At 52.8% G+C, this 27825-nt stretch overlaps 2 protein-coding genes across 7 annotated transcripts in view; one reads left to right on the top strand and one right to left on the bottom strand.

The window, feature by feature from the left end:
* Positions 1-27825, bottom strand: part of Erich1 (glutamate-rich 1) — a gene marked incomplete at its 5' end in the record, with an annotated part of 52793804 nt that overhangs the window by 836099 nt on the left and 51929880 nt on the right.
* Positions 1-27825, top strand: part of Arhgef10 (Rho guanine nucleotide exchange factor 10) — a 90770-nt gene that overhangs the window by 7741 nt on the left and 55204 nt on the right. For 4 of the 7 annotated variants that reach the window (XR_015639460.1, XR_015639459.1, XM_087588536.1 and 1 more), the window contains exons 2-8: positions 6776-6946; positions 11234-11500; positions 12436-12717; positions 15361-15424; positions 18156-18232; positions 20104-20160; positions 24688-24851. Coding sequence is in view for 4 of the 7 variants with exons in the window: in XM_087588536.1 (XP_087444662.1) it covers positions 6910-6946; positions 11234-11500; positions 12436-12717; positions 15361-15424; positions 18156-18232; positions 20104-20160; positions 24688-24851 (948 nt within the window). In the remaining 3 variants the exon portion in view is untranslated. 7 annotated transcript variants of the gene reach the window in all.

Here is a 27825-nt window from a genome sequence, read left to right as displayed (position 1 = left end):
CAGATGCAGGGTCAATGTCTGAGAGTCAGCAGCTGGTTTGTGGAGAGAGGGCCTTTGTCCCAAGGGTCCCATGTGAGAGTCCCCGTGTGTTTCCTCCTCATGGGCAGAAGGAGCAGAGGAGAGGTATCCCAAGCCCTTTGTGTGATGATACCTGCCTATGGATGGTGGTGCAGATCCTGCACAGTGCCACTAGAGGGGACACGCTCTCCAGGGGTGCAGGCATGTGTGTCTTACAAACTGGTGTAAGTTCTCCTAACTTTGTCCCCAGATGAACTGGAGGGGTGGGATGGGAACAGGGTGGTATCAATTTATAATGGGATCCCTGCTAACGGCCACCAGAGGGGTAGCATTTCTCAGGCTCCACACCAGTCTCAGATCACCTAAACAATCACATAGGGTGGCCATTAGTACATGGCCATCATGACGGTCACTTATGGCCTCACAGTCCAGCTAGGGTCTGAAGTTCAGTGTTGGACTCTGGCACGGAATGGTGCTCCTGTCCTGTCAGCAGCTACACAGACCTCCTGGGTTGCAGCTGTCCCTTAGCGCCCCCCCCCTCTCAGATCCTAGGCAAACCTTACTCCTATACCATTGGTGGGTCCCTTTTTTCTATTCTAAAAGGCCCACCATGCCCTGAGCAGGAACTCCAGGCCACCCACTCCTGAGTTCCGGCAGCCAGCCACCACCGTCCCCATAGATCGTCAGGCTTTTCACTGTGACATGTTCCTTCCCATGGTGCTGGGCAGCTAGCTCCCTTCTTGGTCCTCAGCTTGGACAGCACTACCTACCTGTACTTGTTGTCTCTCCTTCCATTAAAGAAGTCTTACTGGTGGACCCAAGGGAGGCCCTCCTGCAGCCAGCTATGAGGTCTCCAAGCATTTGGCCACCAGGACACACTCTTCCTTGCTGGCTCCCCCAACACGTAAGTGCAGAAACAGACCACAGGCTGGGATATTTTCAGGAGTTTGAAGAATTGTATGTGTGGGATCACTGGGCATCGCCGTGGTCAGCAGCAATTGAGGGAGCTCTTTCTCTCTCCCCTGGTCCCTTCCTGCCCTCGCTAGCCTTGTGGGGTGGTTTGCTTTGACTCTGGCTTATTCCTGCTGAGGTCATGAACTTCCCATTTCTGTTCTGTACCATCTGGACTCTGCTAATCCAAGTCCTAGGCTTACCTGGCTGTTCTTACAGCCCACAAACAGCCAAGGGCTGGCATACTCTTCTAGGGGACCCTCGACGATGCCAGGGGAAGGCTTGTCTGCAGAGGCTGTGCAAGAAGCCTGCATGGGCATAGACTGCCAGTTCAGATGTTCAGAGCCTGCCTGGCGACTGCTACCCTCTGAATGATGAATTCTGTCCTTTAAAAAAAAAAACCATAATGTCCAGTCTCCTAAAGAACATTGGCAAAGGCATTACCAAGTCAACATGAGTTAGAGCTGCACAGACATTTGGATAACAATACACAGTTTGGGTTTTGTTTAGATGACACGAGACATCATTATTAGTTTGTGTCAGTCGTGGTCACGATTTGGGCATGCATCGGGGCATCCCAGAACGCCAGTTGGACTCCAAAGAAAGGCACTGTTTGATGGTAACACGCCGTCCTGGCATGCTGATCTTCAGATGCAGTGGGTCCTACCCTGGAGGCCTCATCCATTTTGACTCCCGCCCCTGTCGGGAGCCCGCAGAGACTTTGTGCAGAACGCACACTGCTGGATTCGGTGAGGAGACAGTGCAGGCCAGACAGCAGCTCGGCTCAGGTGCACGGCTGGGGCTGTGCTCACAGCCCCTTCTCCTCTACCCTCTTGCACGTGGGTTCTTGTGAGGGTGGCAGAGCCCACACAGCTGAGTTGGGCTGTTTGGAGTTTTAATGCCCCACACAGTGATGTGCCTGAAGGATAGCCAAGAGCCATCGGGGAGCTGGACTGGATTGTCCTGGGAGCAGATGGGATGCAGACACCCAAGGCAGCTTGAGGGCCTCTGCACAGGTCACAGGTCCTGCCGTGAAGACACAGGCTGGCAGAGCACCTTCCTGGTGTATGGGTCACATTTGTCAGAGGTTTTCCTCTGTGTAGTGTGTCTGTCCCTCAGGCTTACAGATGACCAGACCTACCAGCCATGCCCCCATAGCCATGGCCCAGCTTCTGCTGGGCAGAGCCACCCTAATCGTCAACGCCTTCTCACCAGTGGCCTCTTCAGTGTCGCCTTCACCTGGAGCATGTCCAGAGTCATGTCTCATCAGCCTATGAATAGGGCCTTGTTCTTAGGAATTACCTAACGCCATGTTTCATGTCCAAGAGCCCAGGTGAGTTCCTCCCTGAGAATGCATAGCCATTGTCTCAGGCTGACAGCAAAGAAGGGGGGTGTGGGGGTGCGGGGAGACAGTGAAAGTATACCCAGGAGCACAGTTTGCAGGACAAGAACATTCTGGAAAGGATTGCGCAGGAAAACACCTGGCTCTGCGGACGAGCAGCGGCGGCCGTGGCGTTGTTGACCAGGTCAGTTGGCAGTGCTGCCCATGAGGTTAGCGGGCTGTGCCAGCCAGGTGATTAGGTCAGTGCTGATGACAGGGGCACAGAGGGTAGTGGGCATTGCTGGCTGCAGGACTTGCGAGCTGCTTCCCTACCTGAGCTGTTCCAGGCGGTTTGATCTGGCCCACAGCTAGCTGTTGAGACGAGCGAGTGCTTGCTGACAGCCGGGGCCTGGCTGTTCCCAGCAGCACTGTTCATACCAGCAGGAGGCTGGGAGCACTGGGCTCTGCTTTCCTGTGTTCTAAGGATTCATTAAAGCCCATGCAGCATGAATGGCTGCAAGTGTGAGCATTTGGGCTCAGGGGGCAGCCCTGCATGCAGAGCCCCTGCAGGTATGTGCCTGTTCCCAGACACATTCCAGACAGGGAAGTGGCATTCTGCCTGCCTTCTGGAAGGGTGTTTGCTCCTGCCATTGGATACCTCATAGACCAGCAGAGCACAGGGCCCATGCAGGGTGGCTTTGCTTCTGTCTAGAGCCCCCAGGCACTGGTGCTCACTCTGGATTCTAGCTGATCTCTCCTCCTTACTGGTGCTGAGTGACAGCATTGGCCTGGGCTCACTTCCGGACACTTTGAGTGGTACCCAGTGGTCCCAACCATACCCAGTCATACCCAGCGGTGCCCAGGGGCACCCAGGGGCAATGGTCCTTTGGTCTCAGTCTTTCTGGGCTATAGAGTTGAGAGTACTTATCGATTGCTCTCATCCTCAAGGGCCGGAGGCTTGCACTGGACATGTCTCTGGGTTGGGTTTGTGTTCACAGAATGCCGCTCACCTGTGTTCATTCTTCCAAAGGACCAGATGAGTCCCCGGCAGTCGGACTCCTCAGTAACCTAGACCTGCTTTGGCTCGGCAATAAAGGCAAGATGAGGTCACATGAGCTCTGGGAGGTGGGTGGTGCTCAATCCAGCCACCGTATGTTCCTACTGGGAAGGTGGTGTGGTCACAGCACCCAGCTCCCAGTGGGTCTCAGGCGCCTAGGTCGTCTCACAGCTGTGTGCTTTGCTTCCTGTGACTTCCCACCACCTGCCCGAAGAACCCCCTCCCTCATAAACTCCTTCATTCTTTCTGTTGAAAGAACAACAAAGGGTGTCCAGCAAGTACCGGGCAGGGCCGATAGGTGCTCAGAACGTCAGTCACAGATGTTGCTTAGCAAGGCGCGTGTGTGTGTGTGTGTGTGTGTGTGTGTGTGTGTGTGTATGTATGTGTGGTGCCTCTCACTGAATTGTGCACTTGTTCTTGCCATCTGCACGGGGTGTCTCACCCACAGCACTCAGAGACAGATTCTGTCATTGCTCGTGGGTTCCAGGCAAGCTTCTGCTACACAAAGCTCTCAGTACTTCTCACGTCCTGATGGAACGTATCTCCAGACCGTCTCGACCCACCAGCTTCCAGTAATGACACAGAGACTTATATTTATCCATGGATGCTTAGGCCGTATAGCTTAGATTTGTTTGCAACTAGCTCATATAACCTAACAACCCGTTTACAACAGTTGGTGTTTGCCACATGTCCCGTTCCTTCCACTCTGCCCTCATGCATCCGGCTTCCTCCATGCCTGGCTGCCGAATCCCGTGCCTTTGCAGTTTTTCCCACAGTTCCATTCTCTGCCCGGATGTCCTGCTTTTCCTCTCCTGTCCTGCGATAGGCCATCAGCTGTTTTATTAGACCAATCAGAAGGTGATGGAGAAGAATGCTTACAAGATATGATGCAGGTGCTGAGCGATTAGAACACCAAAGTCCAGACAGTACTCAGCTCTCTGCCTGTACAGAAATGAGCATCTGAGTAATTCAAAGTCAACCTTCACACAGTGCCCAAGAAGATTATTCCATCAGTAAGGCAAAGGGCTTTCGGACTCTTATCTACCCTAGGCTCTAGACTTGCCCTCAGTGTAGCCCTGTGTGGACCGTGCAGACCCTCACGCTATAATGTCTTCGTTGGAAGTACTAGGACCTGGTCTCAGCTGAGGTGCAGTTATACATAGCCTCCACAGTAAGATTGTCAAGCCTGGCTGTGACTCACCGCGTGTACGATGGAGAGAGCCGCCACCAGGAGTGCTGTGTGCTGGTAAAGTGACTCCAGTGCCAGGGCAGAGACAACAGGTACCCACTGAAAGTGCCTGGCTACTCAGGTGGGCATCTAAGCAACTTCTCGTGCCCTTGAGGGAAAGACAGAGCCACATGGCGAAGTTACAGAGGGCGGGTGCAAAAGGCTTCCTTCAGCACACGCGCTGGCAGACAGGGACTTCTCTGTACAGTGGCAGATGGCAGGCTTGGCGCCGGCAGCCATCTTCACGAGAACACGGTTTTGGCTTAGTGGAAGTGCCAAAGCCAACATCAAGCCTGTTAATTAGGGTGAAAGAATTCACCGGGCTGGTTTGGCATCTCAGATGTTGCGAGGGGCAAAGCTTCGCCTGCTCCCTCCTTGTCACTGAGCAGCAAGCGTGTGGAGAGCCAGCAGCCGAAGAGGTGGCCTGCTGCTCACTGTGCATTCCATCCACCCGCCCGATACTGGGACAGAAGCACTCGGAGAAGGTCCCAAAGCAGTTCCGGTAGAATCTAGGGAGGATGTTGAGTGATTCCAAGAAGGTTCCAGGATGAGTGTTGAGTGAACCCAGGTGGGATCCAGGATGAGTGTTGAGTGAACCCAGGTGGGATCCAGGATGAGTGTTGAGTGAACCCAGGCTGGATCCAAGATGAATGTTGAGTGAACCCAGGTGGGATCCAGGATGTGTTTGAGTGAACCCTGGTGGGATCCAGGATGTGTTTGAGTGAACCCAGGTGGGATCCAGGATGTGTTTGTTGAGTGAACCCAGGCTGGATCCAGGATGAATGTTGAGTGGTCCTAGGCAGGATCCAGGGCTTTTGTGATGAGTAGTCCCTGGATGAAGCCAGAAGGGTGTCATGGATCAGACTACCCTTCTCATGTACACTGTTCCTCAAATTCAGTTTTTCTAATGTATCTAGAGAATGAAATACATAAAGCAAAGACAGGACAGAAAAGCAGCCCATGCAGCTTGGCCCTGCTGTTTCCAGAGGTAGTTAAGAAAATGTCAGTATTGTTTCTGATGCGGAATCGGTTTTACGAAAAACTACTAACAGCAGAACCTTTACAAACTCAAAGGGGATATTCTGGTGCCAGTGACCATGGCAGGGAGCAGATTCGTGTCCCAGTGAGGTAACAGTTTCATGGCATGCCTTATAGTAACAACATAGGAAGCTATGGATGGGCACATGGTTACCTTGGGCAGGAAAGTTACAGCAAAGATAACTGCTATGGATCTCGGATCTTATCTGATGACATTCTTAGCCTTGGGGGTGGTGGAGGCTAGGGCTCTGTCTCAGCCAGTGTCCTCCTGCTCTGAAAAGGCACCATGGCCAAGGCAACTCTTATAAAGGAAAGCATTTCACTGAGGCTGGCTTACAGTTCCGAGGTTTAGTCCATTGTTATTGTGGCGGGGAGTATGGAAACATCAGGCAGATGTGGTGCTGGAGAGGAGCTGAGAGGTCTACATCTGGATGGGCAGGCAGCAGGAAGAGAGAGAGAGAGACAGACAGACAGACAGACAGACAGACAGACAGACAGACATGGGTCTGGCTTGAGCTTCTGAAACCTCAAAGTCCAGCTCCCTTGGCATACTTCCTACAAGAAGGCCACACCCACCCCAAAGAGGCCACACCTCCTAACAGTGCCACTCTCTGTGGACCTATGGAGACCGTTTTCATTCATACCACCACAGAGTCTGTTCTGTATTAACCTAATAGTGACAAGCATATTAGGTCTCACACAGAGTGGACAGCAAATAGCCGTTTAGGGGCCAAGACAGCCCAAGATAACTGAGCTCTGGACTTGGAGTGTTCCAACTCTCCAGTCATTGATGTTCTGATCAGTAAAGTGGCCTTGCAAAGTGCTAGATTAGTTGCAGCTTCCCCCCTGCTCCCGGAACTTCGGATTAACGATGCTAAGGTCTTATCTGGAGGAAGAGGGGAAACTGTTTTGGTTTATGTCGTCCACCCTCCGCCTTAGAACATGGTGTGTGTCTGGCAAAGACCAGCCGTGGCGTTGGTCGAGAGGGCTTCGGCCAGGGCCTCGGGTTCCAAAACAAGTTCCTGGCTGTGGTTCAAGGTGAAGTCCCAGCGGCACTGAGAAGCCTTTGTTTGTTTTGCTCTGGATTGTTCCTACTAGGGAGATAGATGGTAAACTCTGTCGTTACATCTGGGAGTAGCAGTGACCTCTCTCCTTGTTGCAGGTTGCCTCTAGAAAGCCCCGACTGGCGTCTCCTGGGAAGGTTTCATATGCCAACTTGAGGGACAATGTCTGTGCCTGCAGGGGCCCCTGTCCCCTGATGCTGTCCACGTGTGGAGGAAGGAGGCAAGACTGAGCATGGACCAGGGAGAGGCCTCACCTCCTGTGCCTGCAGGTAGGGATCTGCCTCCTCAGAGGTGTCCTTGGGCCCCTGTAGCCCTCAGGGTTCTGAGGAAGGACTCCAGCTTCCAGAGTCACTAAATCACTGCTACTTGGCATGGATCGGGAAAGAGACGTTCACATTGTGGTATGAATGGGACGTGAGCTTTGACCGTCCCTGGCTGGTGTACCCGCGTGCCCTGGGTGTCAGTGAGCTGGCTGCCCACGTCCCAGCCTGTCTCCTGTCTTCAGCATCTTGGATTCCACGAGGGGTGTTTTGTTTTGTTTTGTTTTGTTTTGTTTTGTTTTTTGCTTGATCCAGTGCAGGTCGCCCCCGAGCTGGTGCGTAGGGTGTGTTTGGTCATGTTCCCTCAGGAACTGGCACGCTCTTGAGCACTGGGAGCAGACTGGGACAGTGCTCTTCCCTGCTTCCTTGGCTGTGGGCAGTTCAAGGCCAAACCGGGCGGCTCCTCTATCTGCTCAGTGGATAGACACAGAGGACGACGGGCCACTTGTTGGTTTGTTTTTCGACCAAGTCAGAACTGTGCCCTTGACAGAAAGCCTATCAGAGATACTGGTACCCACCCTGCAGATGGAGAAGGAGGTGGGTGTTAGAATCAGCACACGGTCTGCAGGTTAGGGTGGGCAGTAGCTACAAGACAGCCTGGACATACGAGGTCGGCCACTCCTCTGTGTGTCGGGGACTCTGTAGGGCTGGACAGGGTTCACCTTTGTCTCTTGGCTCTGTCCCTTCTGTCCCACCCTGCCTGCTTCATGGGTGCGCCAGGCCTATGTGGTAGCACCTGGGAGTCCCAAATACATCGTGCACGCAGCTGTTTGCACAGAGGATCTAAGACATGGATACCCCTTGAAGGACCAAGGTGTAGTGAGATGGGTCAATAGGAGATTCCAGTGCAGGTGATTGGCTCAGGCTAGAAGCTTACTTTTCTGCACCCTGGAAACACAGCCTATGACAATAAGTTCTAGCCTCACCTTTGCGTGAGGATTTACAGGCACTGACAACTGCTAGTGGGGAGAGAGCTTTTATTCAGTGGTCTACAGCCTAATAGTGCTCACTGGGTCACACCTCCCCACACACAAAAGACGTGAAAGTACACAGAGGAGAGACTGGGGAGAGGGTGACAGAGGGATGGGTATCATTACTGGCAATGACACTGCCACTGCAGCACCGTGGCAAGAACAGCTTCACTCCGACCACAGCATGGCTGCGAGGGTGTGAGCTAGAAACCTCTTATATGGGGGTGCAGTGGGGTGGGCAGGACCTCTGCTGTCTCTTCAAGCAGGGGCCAGATGGTCAGTCTTGGACTGCAAAGGCGACACTGTAGTAAGGTCACAGAGTTGTTTCAGGCACAACACCGGGCACAGCACTGTGGGCGGGAGACACTGCCTCTTCCACAGTCACCTCTGTGAGCCATCCTAGCTCCTCATCCTGGGCCCCTGTTGCTACCCCGGGGCTCCCTGCCCATTCTCCTCCCTCCAGGAGCCTGGGAAGGCCAGTTTCGCCCAGCTGTTGAAGTTCTGGTTCTGGCAGGCTTCAGACCAGGCGCTGTCCTGATTACCTTTCTGTCCGCTGCCGGAAGAGCCCTGGGGTTGGATGAGCAGCCCCCACCCCTCCCCCCACCGAACATTCCACCCCTCGGCCACGCAGTGTCGTTCTGTCACTGACGCCTTCCACCTTCCGAAGATGGCTGTCCAAGCTCCCAGGTCTTCCAGGGGCTTCCCAGCCCACAGGCTTTTGCTGCCTGCTAATGTTGCCACTGGGGACTCTTGACTTGGCACCGTCTCACGTGTTTGCCTTTCGGTGACCTGGATGACCCACTCCTCTGCTTTGCTGGTCGCTCCTTTTTTTTTTTTTTTTTTTTAAATCTTTATTAACTTGGGTATTTCTTATTTACATTTCGATTGTCATTCCCTTTCCCGGTTTCCGGGCAAACATCCCCCTCCCTCCTCCCCTTCCTTATGGCTGTTCCCCTCCCAACCCTTCCCCCATTGCCGCCTTCCCCCCACCAGTCTAGTTCACTGGGGGTTCAGTCTTAGCAGGACCCAGGGCTTCCCCTTCCACTGGTGCTCTTACTAGGATATTCATTGCTACCTATGAGGTCAGAGTCCAGGGTCAGTCCATGTATAGTCTTTAGGTAGTGGCTTAGTCCCTGGAAGCTCTGGTTGCTTGACATTGTTGTACATATGGGGTCTCGAGCCCCTTCAAGCTCTTCCAGTTCTTTCTCTGATTCCTTCAACGGGGGACCTATTCTCAGTTCAGTGGTTTGCTGCTGGCATTCGCCTCTGTATTTGCTGTATTCTGGCTGTGTCTCTCAGGAGAGATCTACTCCGGTTCCTGTCGGTCTGCACTTCTTTGCTTCATCCATCTTGTCTAACTGGGTGGCTGTATATGTAGGGGCCACATGTGGAGCAGGCTCTGAATGGGTGTTCCTTCTGTGTCTGTTTTAATCTTTGCCTCTCTATTCCCTCCCAAGGGTATTCTTGTTCCCCTTTTAAAGAAGGAGTGAAGCATTCACATTTTGATCATCCCTCTTGAGTTTCATGTGTTCTGTGCATCTAGGGCAATTCAAGCATTTGGGCTAATAGCCACTTATCAATGAGTGCATACCATGTGTGTTTTTCTGTGATTGGGTTACCTCACTCAGGATATGAAATTCATAGGCAAATGGATGAACTGGTCGCTCCTCTTATTTTGACGGCTGTAGCGCCTCGTGAGCCTGACCGACAGGCCGGTCTGTGCTCCTCAGCTCTGCCTGAGCCTCTCCTACCTAGGTCCGATCCTAGCACGAGGCTCAGCAAGGCCACTACAGCTCTGTAACCAGTCCCAGAGCCCCTGCTGCACCAACCTCTTTCTTAACTCTCCTGACAGCACAGTCCTGTCTGTCCGCTCTGGGAAGTGGGTGTCCAGTGTTGACACGCCTGGGTCTGGTCGCCAAGTAACACACATCCTCCGTCGTCTCCCAGTCCCTGACACTCATGGGGACCAGCAGTAACCAAGCGTCGTTCCTGATGGCCCACGAGATAGCACACCACGGACGGATCTCCCTCAGAGTGCCCCAGGATGCTCTGCTTCTGTTTGAGGGAGGATAAGTGGTTATATTTCCAGGTTTCTCTCAAAGGCTCCTGGCTCCTGGCTCCTGGCTTGAGAGTCTTTGCCGGTTAAAGCAGCTCAGGCATAGAGGGTTTCCCAATTTTCCTGTTGTTTCCTGTCCCAGCAACGATGTTCCTCTTTCTCTGTATTGAACATAGAGTGGAGGGCTAATATCGCTCCTGCCTCACCCTCTTCTTCACTGCCTGATTCCCCCTGGGGGCTCCCAAGAATTTGGACCCCAGGAAGGGCTCTTCCACAAGAATCTCACTTGGACTATCTCTCCCTTCATCCTGCCCCCTGTAAAACCGGGAAGTCTCACACACACCCCTTTCCTGTTCCTCCTGCAAATCAGGTGCCGGCATGGAGGGTGGCCTCACCCACACATCTTCTGCAAGTTGAATTCTTCCATTGCAGAGGCAAGTTCTCTCGGGCAGGCGGCTCGGCCTCAGTCGTATGGCGAGGACCACACAACAGCTGCCGAAACTTGCCTGCAGTTCTTTTCCGTACATGCTTCTTATGGATTGCAATGTAGTCCCTAGCCCACCGGCTGGTCTCGGGGTGTCCCCACAATCGCGGGGCAGATGCCTTTCACTGGGGAGATAGGCCACCCCATACAGAGAAGCTGCCAGCACTGGCATGGAATCCAGAGCAGGGCACTTGCTAGGCAAATGTCCTGCCGCTGGACTACACCCACCCAGGATGCTCTCTCTCCCCACCCCTGCCAAAGAGCAGTTTGGAGCCGTTGTAATTGTGGGGTGAGCACTATGTGGCATCTCATTCTGCCAGGGGATGACTGAGGTGCGTCATCGTGAGAAGCAAGATGGCGGACTTGTCCTCTGGCCGAGGGGCCTGCTAGTAAATCAGGTCTTTCTCCTCTCCTCCCTCGAGTTGTAATGTGGCAAAGAGATGCTAAGTCAGGCGCATACTTCAGATTCGAGAGATGCTTCTCTCCTCTCCTTTTCCTCTGTTTTCTTTTCTACCTTGTGGTGTAAGGACCTGCCAAGGAAAATGGTAACGCCGATCCCAAGTCCTGCTGCTGCCATTTCTGGGGCCGGCTGCCAGCTGGTTCCGCGCAGGAGCCGAGCTGAGCTTCTCCACCTCCTCCTGCCTTCTCTCCTGGGTTTGCCCTGCACAGAGAGGTTACAGATGCCTTCCTGGAGGTGTTGTGATTTGTGTTATTTTAAACTTCAGAACACGAGGTGAAATGTGACACCAGCAACAATGAGGAGGAGGGAGAGCTGTTTGACTTTGAGAGTGGAGATGAAGTCCCAGAAGCCGACCGACAGGCCCCGACTGCCGATGACGGGACGGGAGTTGCTGAAGCAGACGGTGCAGATGAGAACACGTCCCCTGATGGGACGAGAGTTGATGAAGCAGATGGTGCAGATGAGAACACGTCCCCTGATGGGACGAGAGTTGATGAAGCAGATGGTGCAGATGAGAACACGTCCCCTGCAGGTCAGTGTCACAGTCTGCTGCCCTGGGTCTCGTGCAGGAGGCTTCCTGACCTCTCTGTGCTAACCGGACTCAGCGTTTCCTTCCCTGTAACAAATCCCTGAGGTTTGCTTGGGCTCGCACTCAAAGAGGGTTTGTAGTGTAGACCAAACCCGAGCTGCTCACATGATGGTACTCAGGAAGACTGAGAGTGGGAAGCTGAGGAGAGGCAGGGCAGTTCCTACAAAGACTCAGATGCACAACCCCAGTAACCCCTTCCTCCTGCCCGGTCCCACCTTCTGGTGTCCCATTCAACTAGGAGCTCATCCACTGGCTACCAAGATACAGTCATACCTCATAATGCCACCTGCTGGGGACCAAGCCTTCAGCCTGTAAGCCTTGGGGTGGGGGTGGGCTTCATATATAAATCAGGACAAGGACAGTTTGGGGGCCATAGGCCTCAGGGTCTCTGTGAGGCAACTAACTGAGCTGCACTGTGTAATATTTCCCCCAGTTTCTGGTTTAGAGACAAGAGGCTGCTATTGTCTTAGTAGATGCCCCTTGTCATTTCATGGCTGTACACAAGCTGGGATGATTCGCCTGACTGGGCTACCGCTCATAGGCCAGACAGGCTGCTTACCTAACTGTGGTCACTGTGGTTGAGGAGTGGCCTCTCCCTCCTTCCTTCCCGGCCAAGTCTCCCCATGTGGATCTTCGACTCTTCTCCTGGGAACCTCTGTGCAGGGTCTCTTCCATTGGTGCCCAGGAGTGATACCAGATCCGCACTCCATGGTGTACCCCTCAGACCTGGGCCTCACAGCCTCCTGTGGTGATCTGGGTGTACTGGGTGTCTTGACACTGGGGATGGGTGCAGGGTCTCCCTGCCCTTGCTACAGCCACGGGGAACCACACACAGCCCCAACACCTTGTTTGCTACATAGTGTTCTTCTGTCCTCCAGGAAATGGAACTGGAGCGGAATTTGTCCCTGAGGCAGAGCCTGAGAAACTTGTGGTCCCAATAAAAGTGAACCCATATTCCGTCATTGACATCACGCCGTTCCAGGAGGACCAGCCGCCATCTCCAGATGCAAACCCAGAGGAGGAAGGGGTGGGCCTGCGCGTGCCCAGTGGTTACTGTGTGCCTGTGCCCTGTGGCTACGCTGTCCCGTCTAACCTGCCGTTGCTGCTGCCCACCTACTCCAGCCAAATCATCATCCGAGCCCAGTCTGTAGAGGAGGAAGGTACGTGCCCCCAAAGCTTCTCACGGCGACAGGGCACACTGGCTGAGAAGCCTGTGCTTGGTCTTTCCTCTTCCATCATGGTATTTGTCTGTGGTATTGGAAAATGAGTCCAGGCTAACACCCCACCCCCTAACAACCCCTCGGTACAGGAAGTGACGGTTCTGAGACAGCTGTGTGTTCTTGTACCTCTGGCCTCTGCACACCAGGAGAATTTACATGGTCTTAGAGCTGGCCAAAGCCTTGCATTCTCTGCGCTTTACCACATGTAGAGTGCATACGTGTCCCATCATCCCCTAATCCGCACACCTCAGAATGGGGTCTCTGTAGTCCTGTCTGCGGTATCAAAGACAAACACGCACACCTCGTCCCTCGGTCCTGGCACTTAGAACAGTGCTTATGCATAGTGAAGTAAGTAAACGGATAAATACACAGAATGGATGGTTTAAAATCATGTCAAATTATTTTCCAATAAAGTACTTTCAGTGTTTTCAATTAGTCATCACTTTAGTTCTTTTTTTTTTTTTTTTTTTTTTTTCGGAGCTGGGGACCGAACCCAGGGCCTTGCGCTTCCTAGGCAAGCGTTCTACCACTGAGCTAAATCCCCAACCCCTAGTCATCACTTTAAAATGATAGATTTTCCCCTCTCAGTGCTAGGGTACTGTGCAGTACTCAGTACTCAGTACTCAGTACTAGAGCCTTGTGCATGCTAGGCGATTACTCTGCCAGTGAACCACATCCACAGCCCTTTTGACTCCTTATTCTGAGACCAGGTCTTACCAAACTGCCCAGGTTGTCCTTGAACTCACTCCACAGCCCAGACAGTCAAGAACTCAAGATCTTCCTGCCTCAGCTGCCTCACATGCCTGGCATGTGAACACGTTTCCTCTAACTGCCAAGTCCCTCGTTTTTTTCAAGTCTCAGTGCTTACAGGGTTGATTTCTGCAGGAAACAGTTACCTTTAGAACCTTGTATGGTCTCCAGGATTCAAAATCGAGTTTCCTTTAAAGAGTGTTTTCTCACTTATTAACTGTAAAGCGGAGAACCCTTGCTGAATTCTTCGCATAACTCTGAATCGGAACTCTGCCTCCTCCCAGCCTCCCGGAGTGTAAGAAGACTGCTTGGTGGTGTACCCTGGAAAGAGATAGAAAAGCAGGAGCTGGGGGAGGGAAGCTCTCAGCAGACAGACCCCCGTGAGGGACTGGGTTCCGAGACCCTGGCCAGCCCAGCTGGAGCTCAGGCCTGGACACCCTGGGACAGCATGTCCTCTAGAAGAGCTCTGCTCGCTGTTGGGCTTTTACCGGCCAGAGAACTCAGGAGCCCTACTTCCTGCACATGCTCACTCGTCCCTCTCCATGTCCTGCCTGATGTCTCGGAGCGCCCACTTTTCACCTTCCTTCCCGGAAGCTAGGACTTGCAGAGAGCAGCCTCCTGATTGGTGGGCGTGGGAAAGCATCTACCCCATCTAGGTCAGGAGGCCTGTGAGTGTTCTGCTGCTCCCTCACCATAGCCGTGGCCCAGAAAGCTTGGGTAGCCAGGGCTCAGTGTGCTGCCAACCAGGTTTCACACCTGGCAGCTGTATGTACTGTTTGGCATCCATGTGGCCAGAACAGCACTGTCCTGGTTGGGGTCTCCATGTTGTCTGCACTAGGTTCAGCCTCCTGGGCAATAGCTTTTGTGTGATTGGAAAGTGTTAGGAGCCATTACTTACCGCTCACCCATAAAACAAGCCCTTTTTCCGAGGGCTCTTTATGGACAGCATTGCCGGCCCAGGAATCCAGCCTTTGCCAGAGGTCATCCAGTCAGCTACCCCCAGGGGTTGCCCTCTGACACTGAGCAGGGATGCAGCCCACTGGATGCTGGGCAGGCTGTATGCATACAGGTGTGCCATACGATGTCCCCAGCTCCTGTGAGCCTGTCCTCTGAGCTGGCTCTGTTTGCATTCCTCTCAGCCTGCTCACTGACGGGCTGCAGGTCTTGTTCATCCTCACACACTATGCAGACCCTGTGGGGCCGCCTTGTCTATGAGAGCACAGTGTGTGTGTGTGAGCCAAGGTTGGGACTGAGTGATTTAAAGAGAAGAAAGATTTTCTTTGGTTCATGGCTCCTGAGGGTTCACCCAATGGCTGCACTGCTATGAGGCAGAACATCATGTGGTGGTGGACACCATAAACAGAACAAAGCCATTCCTTCCGTAGCAGTTAGGAAGCAGTTAGAGACAAGCCTTGAGAAGGTGGTCCCCAAGGACATAAGTCTCCCCTACCCGCCGTGGCCTGCTTACTCAGACCAGGCTGCACCTCTAGAAGTCTTCATCACGGTCCAGTTGTGATCCCATTGGCGTCAAAGCCCTTATGGTTCAGTTTCCCTCAGTGATTGGATCTGGGGACCACGACTTCAGTACATGAGCCCCAAAGGGGACACAGTATCCACAAGACTGAAGCCCTGCACTTCCCCCCTCCAATCGAACACAATGTGCATTTGCATCGAGTCTGTGTCACAGACCTGAGGTCTCACACCATGTAACGATCCTACATGAATACAGTTTATCTAGAGCCGATCAGTTCCCATGTTGGTGAGAAAGCAGTGTGAGGTAATTTAAGGATTAGAAGTCAACAGTGAAACACTGTCGATCTTTTCTTTTCACAGTAGCAGCAGAAGTTGTGGCAGACGGGCAGTGCAATTCCCTGAGCTCTGAGGACCTTCCACACAGGTATCTCTGCTGATCCTGGCTCCCCCCGTGTCAATGCCGTCTCCTGCAGTGCGGGGCTCACCCCCTCTGGAGTCTCAGCTGCAGGAAGACACTATCTTGACCCTCAGGGTGCTATCGCCTTGGGTCCTACCCACGTCTAGGCCCTCTGTGTGCCACAGCCTTCAAGTGTCTGTGTTAGCCGTGCGATGGTGACCAGAGCTATGCATTTCCATTCATCAGGCCATGTCTCGCCAGCATGGCTGTGGCCGGTCCTAACCCATATCTTGCCAGCATGGCTGTGGCCGGTCCTGACACTCTGTGCCTTCTCTTTTTAGTCCTTAAGGAATAAAGCGCCCCCAACCCCTACCCCAAGCTTAAGATTCTAGAAGTCACTGGAATTTCTGGGGAGAAATAAGCACATGCAAGGACTTTCCATCGAATGGGAATGGAGAATTTGGGTCAAAGCAGACCCACAAAGGCCATGTTTTCAAAAACCATAGTTCTATGCATGTTTAGAAGTTAGCAGCCGGTCCCACGGAGAGGATGGAGACAGAAGGGTCACGAGTTCTAGACTATACTAGGCTGCAGAGTGAGACCTTGCTTCCCAAAACTTAAATCAGGGCTGGGGTGATGGCTTTAGTCAATAAAGTGCTCGCCACACAGGAGTCCAACCCTCATTACCCACATAAAAACTGGGCGCAGGGCATAAACCTGTAACCTCAGCACTGGGGAGGCAGAGATAGGGGATTCCTTGGGGCTGGCTGGTCAGCCAGTTTAGCTGAATCAGTAGGCTCCAGGTAAGGCATTCTGTAATGGAAAGACACCCAATGTCAGTGTGTGGCCTCCACTCACAACATATATGTACACACAGACACACATGTGCACATGTCAGTGTGTGGCCTCCACTCAACATGCATGCACACACGCACATGTGCACATGTCAGTATGTGGCCTCCACTTACAACATACATGTAGACACAGACACACATGTGCACATGTCAGTGTGTGGCCTCCACTCACAATATGCATGTACACCCAGGCACAAATGTGCACACGTCAGTGTGTGGCCTCCACTCACAATATACATGTATACACAGACATACATGTGCACATGTTAGTGTGTGGCCTCTGCTCACAACATGCATGTACACAAAGACATGCATGTACACAAAGACACACATGTGCACATGTCAGTTTGTGGCCTCCACTCACAATATACATGTATATACAGACACACATGTGCACATGCCAGTGTGTGGACTCCACCCACAACATACATGTATACACAAACACACATGTGTACATGTCAGTGTGTGGCCTCCACTCACAATATACATGTATACACAGACACAAATATGCACATGTCAGTGTGTGGCCTCCACTCACACCGTGTGTACATGCATACACATACCAACACCATAACTACCACACCAACAACAAAATACTCAGATGCAATTGGAAACTTCAAAAAGTGAAGGAGCCCTCCTTGTCCTATGTAGTCCCACCCCTCAGGTCAGCAATGGACCATGTCTGCCTTGTGTGTACATCTATGGGTGTCTGCTATACCATGCCTCATCCCCAGCAGCCTGCCAAGCATCGGATTATTGCCTGACTGTGCCCTGTGGACATGCCCTTTCCCGTCTGCGGTCCCCTTCGCCATCAGTCACTAAGCACAGGACCAGTCCCTACTCTGCCCTATGCACACATCCACACACATCTAATATGTCTCTCCTTCACGGTCTCCCTTTCTGCCACTCTAGTTCTTCCACAGTTAACCCTGACACAAGAAATGTTGGAATGTGCTCAATGGAGCCTTACGGAATTAGCAGTTACTAAGTTTTAAATTGCCTGCCCTTTCTGGGAAGCATGGTGAGGCTGGCATGGGGTGACTCTCCCACTCGACATGGCCACTGGGTATGGCCTCAGTAGGAAATAGCAGTTCCTAAAGGGTTCCGGTGCTGTCTGCTGTCAGCCTCCATGGGTGTCTTCCCAGACAAGGGGCAACAGTGAAGGCCTTCACCAACCTTCGCCCTCAGCCCCTCTAGAGACCTCACAGACAGACACTTCTCCCTAGAACCTCTAACGACCAAGGGGGCGGTGCAGGCAGTGGCCTCGGCTGTATGACCTTACCCTGACAGGTTGGGTTCCTTCCTCAATGACTGGAATCTGTTCCTTCTCTTTGCCTGGGTTGGCTTTGTCCTGCTGCGGTCTCCCTATTTCTGCACTCTTCCTTCCCTCTACTTCTACACTGCCCTGAGTTGTCTTTGTGACTGCCTCAGCAGGGAGTGGGTGTCCTGGGGCCTCACAGTGACAGTTCACGTTTTGTCCAGTGAATTCCTTCTTGCCGTTCTCGGTGGAAAGTGCCACAGTCATTCGCATTGTGTAAGACAGAGTCCCAGTCCCTGTCTGGCTGTGACTGTCACTGTGTGGGTGCGGAGAGCCCCGTGGCCTGTGTACCTTCCTCCTGCCAACCTATGCTAGAGGAAGAGAAGACTTAGGCCCGGTGCAGCCAGGAGGCATGATGTGTGACATTCAGCGTATGCAGAGAGGATGACACTTCCGGCACTGCTGTACCTGTGGCGGCTCGTAGACTTTGAGTTTGTAAACTTGAACTTGGGACTCGTGTAGTTGTGTCTGGGAAGCTCTACGGCAGACACAGTAGTGTGTGAGCACGCATGGATGTTATAGGTCACTCAGCCCCATGACTGGCGTGTTCCTCCAACTCTCGACTCAGTGATGTCTTTACTTCCAGCGGTGATCAAGGCAGCCAAGAAGGCAGTGCCCTGGCCCGATGGGCAGCCGACCCTGCCAACACAGCCTGGATGGAAAGTAAGTGCCATCGGCCCAGGGGCCTGGGTCCCCCACCCCTAAGCACCCACAGGTCCTGCCAGAGGATGGCAGTGGGTTTCCTTTCCTGGAAACTTGAAACTATAAAATGTTTCTGTTTACTTACATACTAACAGTGATGGAGGTATAGAAGTTTCCCTGGGACTCCAAAGCGGCCTTTTGCTTTGTATTGAGTCAGTCACAGCTCTGCACTGAGCATTTGCTCCACCCCCCACCATTTCTTCCTGGTACAGGCTGGCCTCGCTGTATGATGGGGAGCTAATGCTCTGACCTGCCTGCTGCCTGTGGTCAGCCACTCTTCAGGGGCAATGCTGGGGAGGGGGCGTGCAGGTCCAGGGATCCACAGTTGTTTAAAAACTGAGATGTTTTTGGATAGCCCCTTGTTTTCTTATTTGTAAGGAAGTAAAGATTATCCCTTTTATTACCCAGTAGCTCCTTATTTCCGTGTCCCTCTTCACATGGTTGGCAAAGTCAAACCACTTCAGCCGCCTCTCGGTTCAAGCCTCTTCTGGAAAGTTTGGCTTTGCTTTAACTGTGACTAACAGGTTCTAGGGCGACTGTGGTGGCTGTTCAGGACTCAGAACTGTCACAAGAATCCATCAGCAGCTTGTTATGTACTAACAGTCTTATTTCCAGTGTACAATGCCCAGACGTCTTCTTTGTCTGTGTCTCTGTCTCTCTGTCACTGCCTTTGTCTCTGTTTCTCTCATCTGTCAGTTTCTGTCTCTGACTCTGTCTTGGTCTCTGTTTCTCTTGTCTGTCTATTTCAGTCTCCCCCTCCCCCTCTCCCCCCATCTCCCTCTCCCTCTCCCCCTACCTCTTTCTCCAAATAATTTACTGCTCAAAGCAACCCTAGGGTGTGCACTACCTCACCCTGTCTTGGGAGGAGGAATCTTTTCTGGCCACAGTCGCTCAGGTGTTAGTGGTGTGCCAGCTGCCACCGCAACTTCAGGAGTGCAGAAGACTTGGTCCCCATGGTGATGGGTAACTGAGCTCTATAGTCCGTCTCCCACATTTTTGAGTACGGTAAAATATCGTGGTTGGGTGTCCTTCCACAGAAAGGGTAACACAAATACTTTTGAAAATTAACTTCAAAAGGCTTTTTATTCTGAAGCATATTTCCACACGAGGCACGTAAACACTTCACATATTCAGATGAGTCTCAGTGTTGTTGGTGGGCCCATGTGATCATCTTGCATGGTTTGTGACATTTTTATATAACCCCCTGCCCCACCCCACCCCCACTTTTTTTTTTTTTTTTCGGAGCTGGGGACGGAACCCAGGGCCTTGCGCTTGCTAGGCAAGCGCTCTACCACTGAGCTAAATCCCCAACCCCCCAACCCCACTTTTTGAGAAAACTTACTCACAGAATGCTCAGGTTCCCATAACGCAGGAGGAAAACTGCCCCCATGCAATCAAGACATGACTGGCAAGGGTGGCTTCCCACCTCCAGGCTGTAAACCCCGCTCACAGCCCATCAGTGCAGCTCAGTAGGTCCCCATGCCACGTGGCACCAATGGAGTCTTTATTCCTAAGACTTTTGTCCCACCTTTGTATTCAGGACAACATCTGGACCCCACAGGCTTAAACATGTTTCAAAGAAGCATGAAAGGAAACACAGCTATAGAAAAAATGGCCCTGAAACCAGGGGGGAACTCCCTCCCATAGGTCAGGTTTCACATCTTCTGTTTAGAGCTGAAGCTCTCACTCATAGAGCCTTCTTCTTGCCAAGCCGGTCACCTCTCTGCTTGAACCTTCCGGATATTTATAACATGGGGAGGCTGGCCTTCCGACATTCGCCTTATACGCACAAGTTCTAGCCACTTTTTAACACATCTTCCCTTATTTTGCAGATCCAGAGGAAGCAATTTACGATGATGTTCCAAGGGAAAACTCAGACTCTGAACCAGGTTTGATCCTGTCCACACTAGAGTTTTCGGTCTAGTTTAGCAGTTCTCGTTCTGGGTGCAAGAGTAGCTAGTGTGTGGGTGGTCCCCTGCGTCCAGCATCCATGCATTCTGGCCTCGTGTTCCTGGTGCTTGTTTCGTACGGTGTGATTGAGTGCTTGCTGACAGCACAGGGAAGATGCCCAGCGTGCACCTACGAAGTGATATAAACGGGGATATACAGAGAGTCAGGGGAAGGCCTTTAGGTCTAAGGGAAAATATAAATCGTCAGACTATAGAGACACAACCTAGAGCAGGGTTCATTGAACACTGAGCTAGAACTTGGCAGACATAAATGGAACACCAGATCCCTGCAACAGCCTTAAAGCAGCAAAAGGAGCAGGCAAGCCAGTGAGAGCAGCGGGAGAAAGATGCCAGGCCACCGGGTAGTCGGGAGAGGGAGGCAGCTCTTACAGCTCCCATGTCCGGACAAGCACCATCTTTGTAGCATGCCGAGGCGGTCAGAAGCCTGGGTTTGTCCTCACAGACTGGAGAAACAGAATTATACCCCAGGGAAAGAATACAGAAGCAGAAGGAAGCAGGAGTGCAGTGAGCACAGCAGCTGGGAGGCCTGTGGCAAGCCACGAGGCATCAGTCAGTCTCGGCAGCCGACCGTGCTGGTGGGTTTGCAGGTGGGCTGACCCCCAAAGCTGTGCCATGTACTGGGGAGCCGGGCCATCTCAGGCAGACCTTGGTTGCTTTCCCTGTTGTTTCCTTGTCGTTTGTGGGCTTGTTTGGCTATGAAAGGCCCACTGGCCATCATAGAAGTACATTGTTTAACTTCTAAACCAGTGAGTAAAACCAACCTGGTTGAAAGTAAGGGATTATAAATTAAGAGGAAAATGATGGGTAGTGTAAGGGAAGACTGCAGAGTGGGTCTCAGCATTGTCTGTGTTAACACTGAGTCAATACAAACTCGGCCGGCCCCACTTTCTGTAGAGCTTTTCAGATTGAACAGCAACACTGGTCACGGAGTGTAACAGGAGGGATGTGTGAGGGCAGTGACAACCAGGAAGCGAACGTGTGGGAAAGAAGCGCGATGGTAACTCAAATAAACGTAGCCAGTCTGACCAGTAAGCCATTAGCTGCTGCACTATAACTGTTGCCCATTAGGTGTCCTGCTCCATGGCACTCTTAGAGGTACATGGTGGCCCCTCGGCAGAGGCTCCGGGTGCACATGGGGAGTTATATCTGAGATACGGCCGGAGACAAGTTCCTCAAGCAACTGGAGGAAGAGTTTCACGAAGCCCTCACCAGTGTTGATGGCTGCTGGCTACAGAATCAATGGCTGTAGCACGCCAGTGTGGCTGACTTAAGGACAGCTGTGAGGATATATATGGTTCCCAAGCCAGGTTCCACGTGTGTGTAATCCTGTAAAATTATGGACCATACTTCAATGCACGTATTAACAAATGGCCCCCAAAAGTAGCATGCAAAAGTTATTTGATGAACATGCTGTCTTATTTAGGGTTTCTACTGCTGTGTTAAAAAAAAAAACAAAACACCATGACCCAGAGCAACTTGGGGAGGAAAGGGTTTATGTCAGCTTAAAACCGTGGGGTCACACTCTATCCTTGGGGAAAGGCAGGGAAGGAACCTGCAGGGGAGCCGCACGCCGACTTTCTCTGCATGCTCAGTCTGCTTCCTTAGAGCACCCACGACCACAGCCCACAGTGACATGGACCCTCCCACACCAATCATCAGTCAAAAAAATGTCCCGCAAGGTCCCCACAAGCCACTCTTGTCGGTAGCATTTTCTCAGTTGAGGTTCCCCCTCCCCAAATGACTCTGTGTCGAGCTAACATTAAACCGCTATGAAGTCCAATCAAATCGATAAAAATATTATGAACATAATTTTGAAAAGGATTAAAATGATATGGTGTCCAGCTATCATCCTAGCCACTCTGGAGGCCGAGGCAGGAGAACCGGAAGTTCAAGGTCGGCCTGAGCCACAGAATGAATTCAAGTCCTGCCTGACCGGCAGCATGAGATCAAGGCAAGACGGATAACTAGTGGGACCCGATAAAAACAAAGATAAAAGACTGGGACTGTACAGTGTGGTGGGAGAGTGCCACTCAAGCATGTGCAAGGTCCTGGGTTCAATCCCAAGCTTGACAATGAGTGAACGAACGAATGACAACTATTTAGACATTTAAAACCACTTTACAAAAATAGTTATTCTATTATCTTTAAAACTCTGTCAAAGATGAAATCGGACTGCAAATCACATCATAGTTCGACTTCACTAATCTTAAAAACAGGGCAGATTTACAACAGTGAAGTTGTTGAGACAGTGGCCTGTGTCCAAAACTTACTGGAAAGCGGTGAGGTCAGTCAAGCGCCTCAGAGGGCAATATCAGAGGGTGGCTGAGAGGATGCCTGGACCAGGGAAAGGTAGAAAACAGAAACCAGAACGAGAAGGAGAGCCTGAAAAATCAAAGGCTGGTCTCTGACAAGTGGCAGACACGGACCCTGGTAACTATCGAGAGAGAAGCGGAGAAGGAAGGGGGAAGGGAGATTCAGTGGCAGAAACTGCAGCATCTGTGTGTAAAATTCTCTTGTAAGAATCACCTGGTCCTAAGTCAGGTACCTACCTCAGGTGCAGAGGCCCTGGCCCACTGTGGTACCCAGGTCATTCAGGATGCAGAGGCCCTGGCCCACTGTGGTACCCAGGTCATTCAGGATGCAGAGGCCCTGGCCCACTGTGGTACCCAGGTCATTCAGGATGCAGAGGCCCTGGCCCACTGTGGTACCCAGGTCATTCAGGATGCAGAGGCCCTGGCCCACTGTGGTACCCAGGTCACTCAGGATGCAGAGGCCCTGCCCCACTGTGGTACCCAGGTCACTCAGGATGCAGAGGCCCTGCCCCACGGTGGTACCCAGGTCATTCAGGATGCAGAGGCCCTGGCCCACTGTGGTACCCAGGTCACTCAGGATGCAGAGGCCCTGCCCCACTGTGGTACCCAGGTCACTCAGGATGCAGAGGCCCTGCCCCACTGTGGTACCCAGGTCATTCAGGATGCAGAGGCCCTGCCCCACGGTGGTACCCAGGTCATTCAGGATGCAGAGGCCCTGCCCCACGGTGGTACCCAGGTCATTCAGGATGCAGAGGCCCTGGCCCACGGTGGTACCCAGGTCACTCAGGATGCAGAGGCCCTGGCCCACGGTGGTACCCAGGTCACTCAGGATACAGAGGCCCTGGCCCACTGTGGTACCCAGGTCACTCAGGATGCAGAGGCCCTGGCCCACTGTGGTACCCAGGTCACTCAGGATGCAGAGGCCCTGCCCCACTGTGGTACCCAGGTCACTCAGGATGCAGAGGCCCTGGCCCACTGTGGTACCCAGGTCACTCAGGATGCAGAGGCCCTGGCCCACTGTGGTACCCAGGTCACTCAGGATGCAGAGGCCCTGCCCCACTGTGGTACCCAGGTCACTCAGGATGCAGAGGCCCTGCCCCACTGTGGTACCCAGGTCACTCAGGATGCAGAGGCCCTGGCCCACTGTGGTACCCAGGTCACTCAGGATGCAGAGGCCCTGCCCCACTGTGGTACCCAGGTCATTCAGGATGCAGAGGCCCTGGCCCACTGTGGTACCCAGGTCATTCAGGATGCAGAGGCCCTGCCCCACGGTGGTACCCAGGTCATTCAGGATGCAGAGGCCCTGCCCCACGGTGGTACCCAGGTCATTCAGGATGCAGAGGCCCTGCCCCACGGTGGTACTCAGATCATTCAGGATGCAGAGGCCCTGCCCCACGGTGGTACCCAGGTCATTCAGGATGCAGAGGCCCTGCCCCACGGTGGTACCCAGGTCATTCAGGATGCAGAGGCCCTGCCCCACGGTGGTACCCAGGTCATTCAGGATGCAGAGGCCCCGCCCCACGGTGGTACCCAGGTCATTCAGGATGCAGAGGCCCCGCCCCACGGTGGTACCCAGGTCATTCAGGATGCAGAGGCCCCGCCCCACGGTGGTACCCAGGTCATTCAGGATGCAGAGGCCCTGCCCCACGGTGGTACCCAGGCTGCTCAGCCTCCAGGGGAGGATGGAGGAGAAGTAGGCCTCCCTTGTGTCCCAGCTTACAGAATTATTCACTACTTAGAGAGCTACTTAGAATCCTTAGGTTCCCCCATCCATCAAGTATCACCTCTGGGTCACCTTTCTACCTGCTTCTCTCCTGTGCCTCTAATCTTTGTATAGTCCATATACTAAGGTCTCCCTTTGTGGGAGGTTCCTAACAGCTCACATACTGTTTAGTGTATTTTCACTTTATTTGCTGTAGTCGTGCTGGGTCCCCAGGATGCCTAGTGGTGCTCTGACGTGCCAACATCGCATGCAGGACATTTTCAGATTCTAATCACTGCCCACATGGAGGAGGGTCTATCCGGGGTAGCCAGAGCCCATAGCAGCGTCCGTGTTGTTCCTGAACAGGGTCGGGGCAGCCCCCCGTCTGGTGACTCAGACTTAATTTGCTGTCACCTTGATCTGTGCACCCAGATGAAATGATTTACGATGACGTGGAGAACGGAGGCGAGGGTGGAAACAGCTCCCTGGAGTACGGGTGGAGCTCCAGCGAGTTTGAAAGCTACGAGGAGCCAAGCGACTCGGAGGGCAAGAACGGGATTCCCAGGTCCTTCCTACGCAGCAACCATAAAAAGCAAGTATGTGCTTGGTCTGTGTGGTGGACGAGCGTCCTGCTGCTTCCCTGGGAACACGTCTGGGAAACGTTTGGAGTCACACACTTCCGGGGTTTTGGAGAGCGTGGGGTACCAGCGAAGTAGCCTCCTATCTGTAAGCACAGAAGGATCCGGCTGTCACACCCTCCTAAAGCCACTTCTGCAGTACGAAGCAGGCTTACCATCCACAATCAAGGAAGGTGGTAAAAGCCACGCATGTTGGCACAAGTGCAATCCCAGCACTTGGGAGGTCGAATCACAACGGCTGTCAGGAGTTCACTGCCCACCTGCGGTGTGGTATCAGGACAGCTAGGGCCACAGAGAAAGACCACCTTCCCCACCTTCCCACAAAGGCAAAGTTAGAAAGGGAAGAAAAACATCAGCAACTTAATGCAGTCTAGCGGTCGCAGTCCTTCTGCACAGAGTGAGCCGGCCGGGCCCTTTAGACAGGGCAGGCCCAGCTCTGCCTTGCTCCGCCAGTGACTGACTGACTGCCTTGCATTGCGAGCCAGATGCAAACCAAGGGCCAGGGAACGCGGTGAGCAGCGAGACTGCAGCCTCCTAGGTCACCGTTCCCTAGAGAGAGAGAGAACGTTGAGTTTGGGGCCTAAGACATCTGAGATCACAGTCCGGGGGGAACTCAGCCCTCAGAGTGAATGTTCATTGAGGGCGGCACTCCTGGCCCTGACGACAGCTTGAGGTGCATGTGGGGCTGTGGCTGGCAGGGTCACATCATCTTGTTGCTGGGGTCCCCTTTGGCCAGGTGTAGAAGGATCTATTGGTACTGCGTGTAACTCCTGTTTGGTGGCACTTCTTACAGTTGACTGACTGGGTATAGTCACGGTGGTGTCTGAGCACTTCCTGTGTGAGGCTGACAGGCAGCCCACGTGAGGTCCTCATCTAAGCCATGGTTCTGCCTCTGTAACCATTAACCAAAATCTCCCTCATCTGCTTGCCTTCCCCCAGTGACTCCATCAGCCTGAGGCTGAGATTGAGACTAATTTTTTGTGTTGCGGTATCTCTGGAAGTTGTCACCAGAGAACTGTCATTTTCTCTGACTTATTTCAGACCTGGGGACAATATCATGATGGGCTTTCACTCAGGCTTTCTCCAGGAACACAGGTCTTCTTTTATGGTCAGGGGGACAGCAGGATCTGTCCAGGAGTGGACCTGCAATTGTAGCCAGGGGAGCTTATAATGAGGCAATATTTGTTTGCGTGATGCTGTATTAGATACCCCTGACCTAAAACGAGGTCCTCAAAGAGTAGCCCAGCACGGGGAGCATCCAGGGTGCAAACACGTGAGGCCCGTTTTCTTGATTGACTTGGGCAGATGGCACCCAGTCCGGCAGTGCTAATAAGACTGCTCTGTTTGCCCTCAAGGTGGACCTGGTTACTGTCAAGCCTCCAGAAATGCCAGCGAGGATGGCAGGTGGCTCAGCAGCCTTTTGTTACTAGGAAAAGCGCTAGAGATTCTGAGTGTGGAGCAGTAAGGAGGTGCAGCGCCCACACCTCCTGCTTGGAGGATGGGCTGTGGATAGGGGTCCTTGTGCTGTAGGCCTGTGGGACACAGAAGCACATGGAGAAGAGGCTTTCTAGACTAATGCGTCACGTTCTTAAAACTTGAGTTGTTAAGTAGTCTCAGCTTTCTGTTAGACGTTATTTCAAGTGTCCTCGTCCTGGCTAACAGGAGACACTACCGCCAGGGGAGAATGGCCTGCTGTGTGTTTCAGCTGATGACTGTAGGGAGGTCGGTTCAGCACACTCCAGCCAACCGTTAGTCAGGACGCCATTTAGCACAAAGACTGTCTCCCCAGAGCAACTGCACTCCAGCACAGTCCTGAATGCCAGGTTCCTCCCCTCGGACGTAGACCCAGAAGAGCCTTGAGTGCATTTGGCACGCGCCAGCTCTTGTCTCCCGGAGATGTAACTGAGTGATCTTACATAGGCTTTCTGTACGTTCACTGGCTTTGCTCTTCCACGGGGGCGCGTGCAGCCTGCCGGTGGAAGGAGGACACGTCCTTCTTGGACGCCTTACTCACCTGTGTGTCTGTCTTACCTCGGGTCAGCCAGACGGTGTCACGTCCTTCATGCAGGATAGCCTCTGGGGACCCACAGAGCCCGTTCTGAAAAGCGTATCTCTTTGTGCTGCAGCTCTCTCATGACCTAACCCGCTTTAAGGCGCACTGTGAGGAAAAGATGAGAGGTTTGGTGGCCAGTACGGTGGGAGCCATGGAGGCACAGCAGAGGCAGGAGTGGAAGGTAGCGTGGCTCCTCCTTGACCCCCTGCACAAGGCAGACGCCCTGTGCAGCTCAGCCAGAACGGTGGTTCTCAAAACCTGGCCCAGGGCTCCCGGGCCAGGCGAGCATTTCCAGGGCCGTCGTTAATGACCTCTGAACTTGTTCTCTCGCAAGCGAGCGAAGGGAGAACGTTTGTAGGCGCTTGCGATGTGTCGTGACGTCGCAACAGATGGACTGTGGAGTCAGCAGTGTCTGGGAGATCCCCACACGTGCAAAATAAATACCAATTTTTTTTGGAAAGTAGTTTCCTATAACTGTGTTATTTAATGCAAAACGCAATAGATTGATTATCTGCTTAAGTAAGTATCAATGTAAGATTTGAAATTGTCACTGATAGATTAATGACATAAACGAAAGCTGTCAGGGCGTTCAGTGGTCTTTAGGAGCCGAGTGAAGCAAATGCCTGGCAAGCCCAAGGCCCTGGGCTCCATTTCCTGCTCAAAACCACTAGTGAAAGTGACCGTGGGGTTCAAGGGGCTCCTAGGCCAAACGTTTGAGAACTACTGGGTTTGCATATCTTAGTCCTCTGAGATGTGTTTTAAAAGGGTACTGTCAAGTAACTTTCGCCGACTCTCCGTCCATTGGTAGTGTGAGATTTATCCACGTTAGATGGGGTTTCACTAAAGCTAGACTGTCCAACAATACACACTAGGCTTTCT

This window comes from Rattus norvegicus, chromosome 16 (assembly GCF_021556685.1).
Source record: "Rattus norvegicus strain SHRSP/BbbUtx chromosome 16, alternate assembly SHRSP_T2T, whole genome shotgun sequence".
NCBI lineage: Eukaryota > Metazoa > Chordata > Mammalia > Rodentia > Muridae > Rattus > Rattus norvegicus.
Note: the sequence above shows the minus strand (reverse complement) of the source record. Positions and strands in the feature narration are given on the sequence as shown.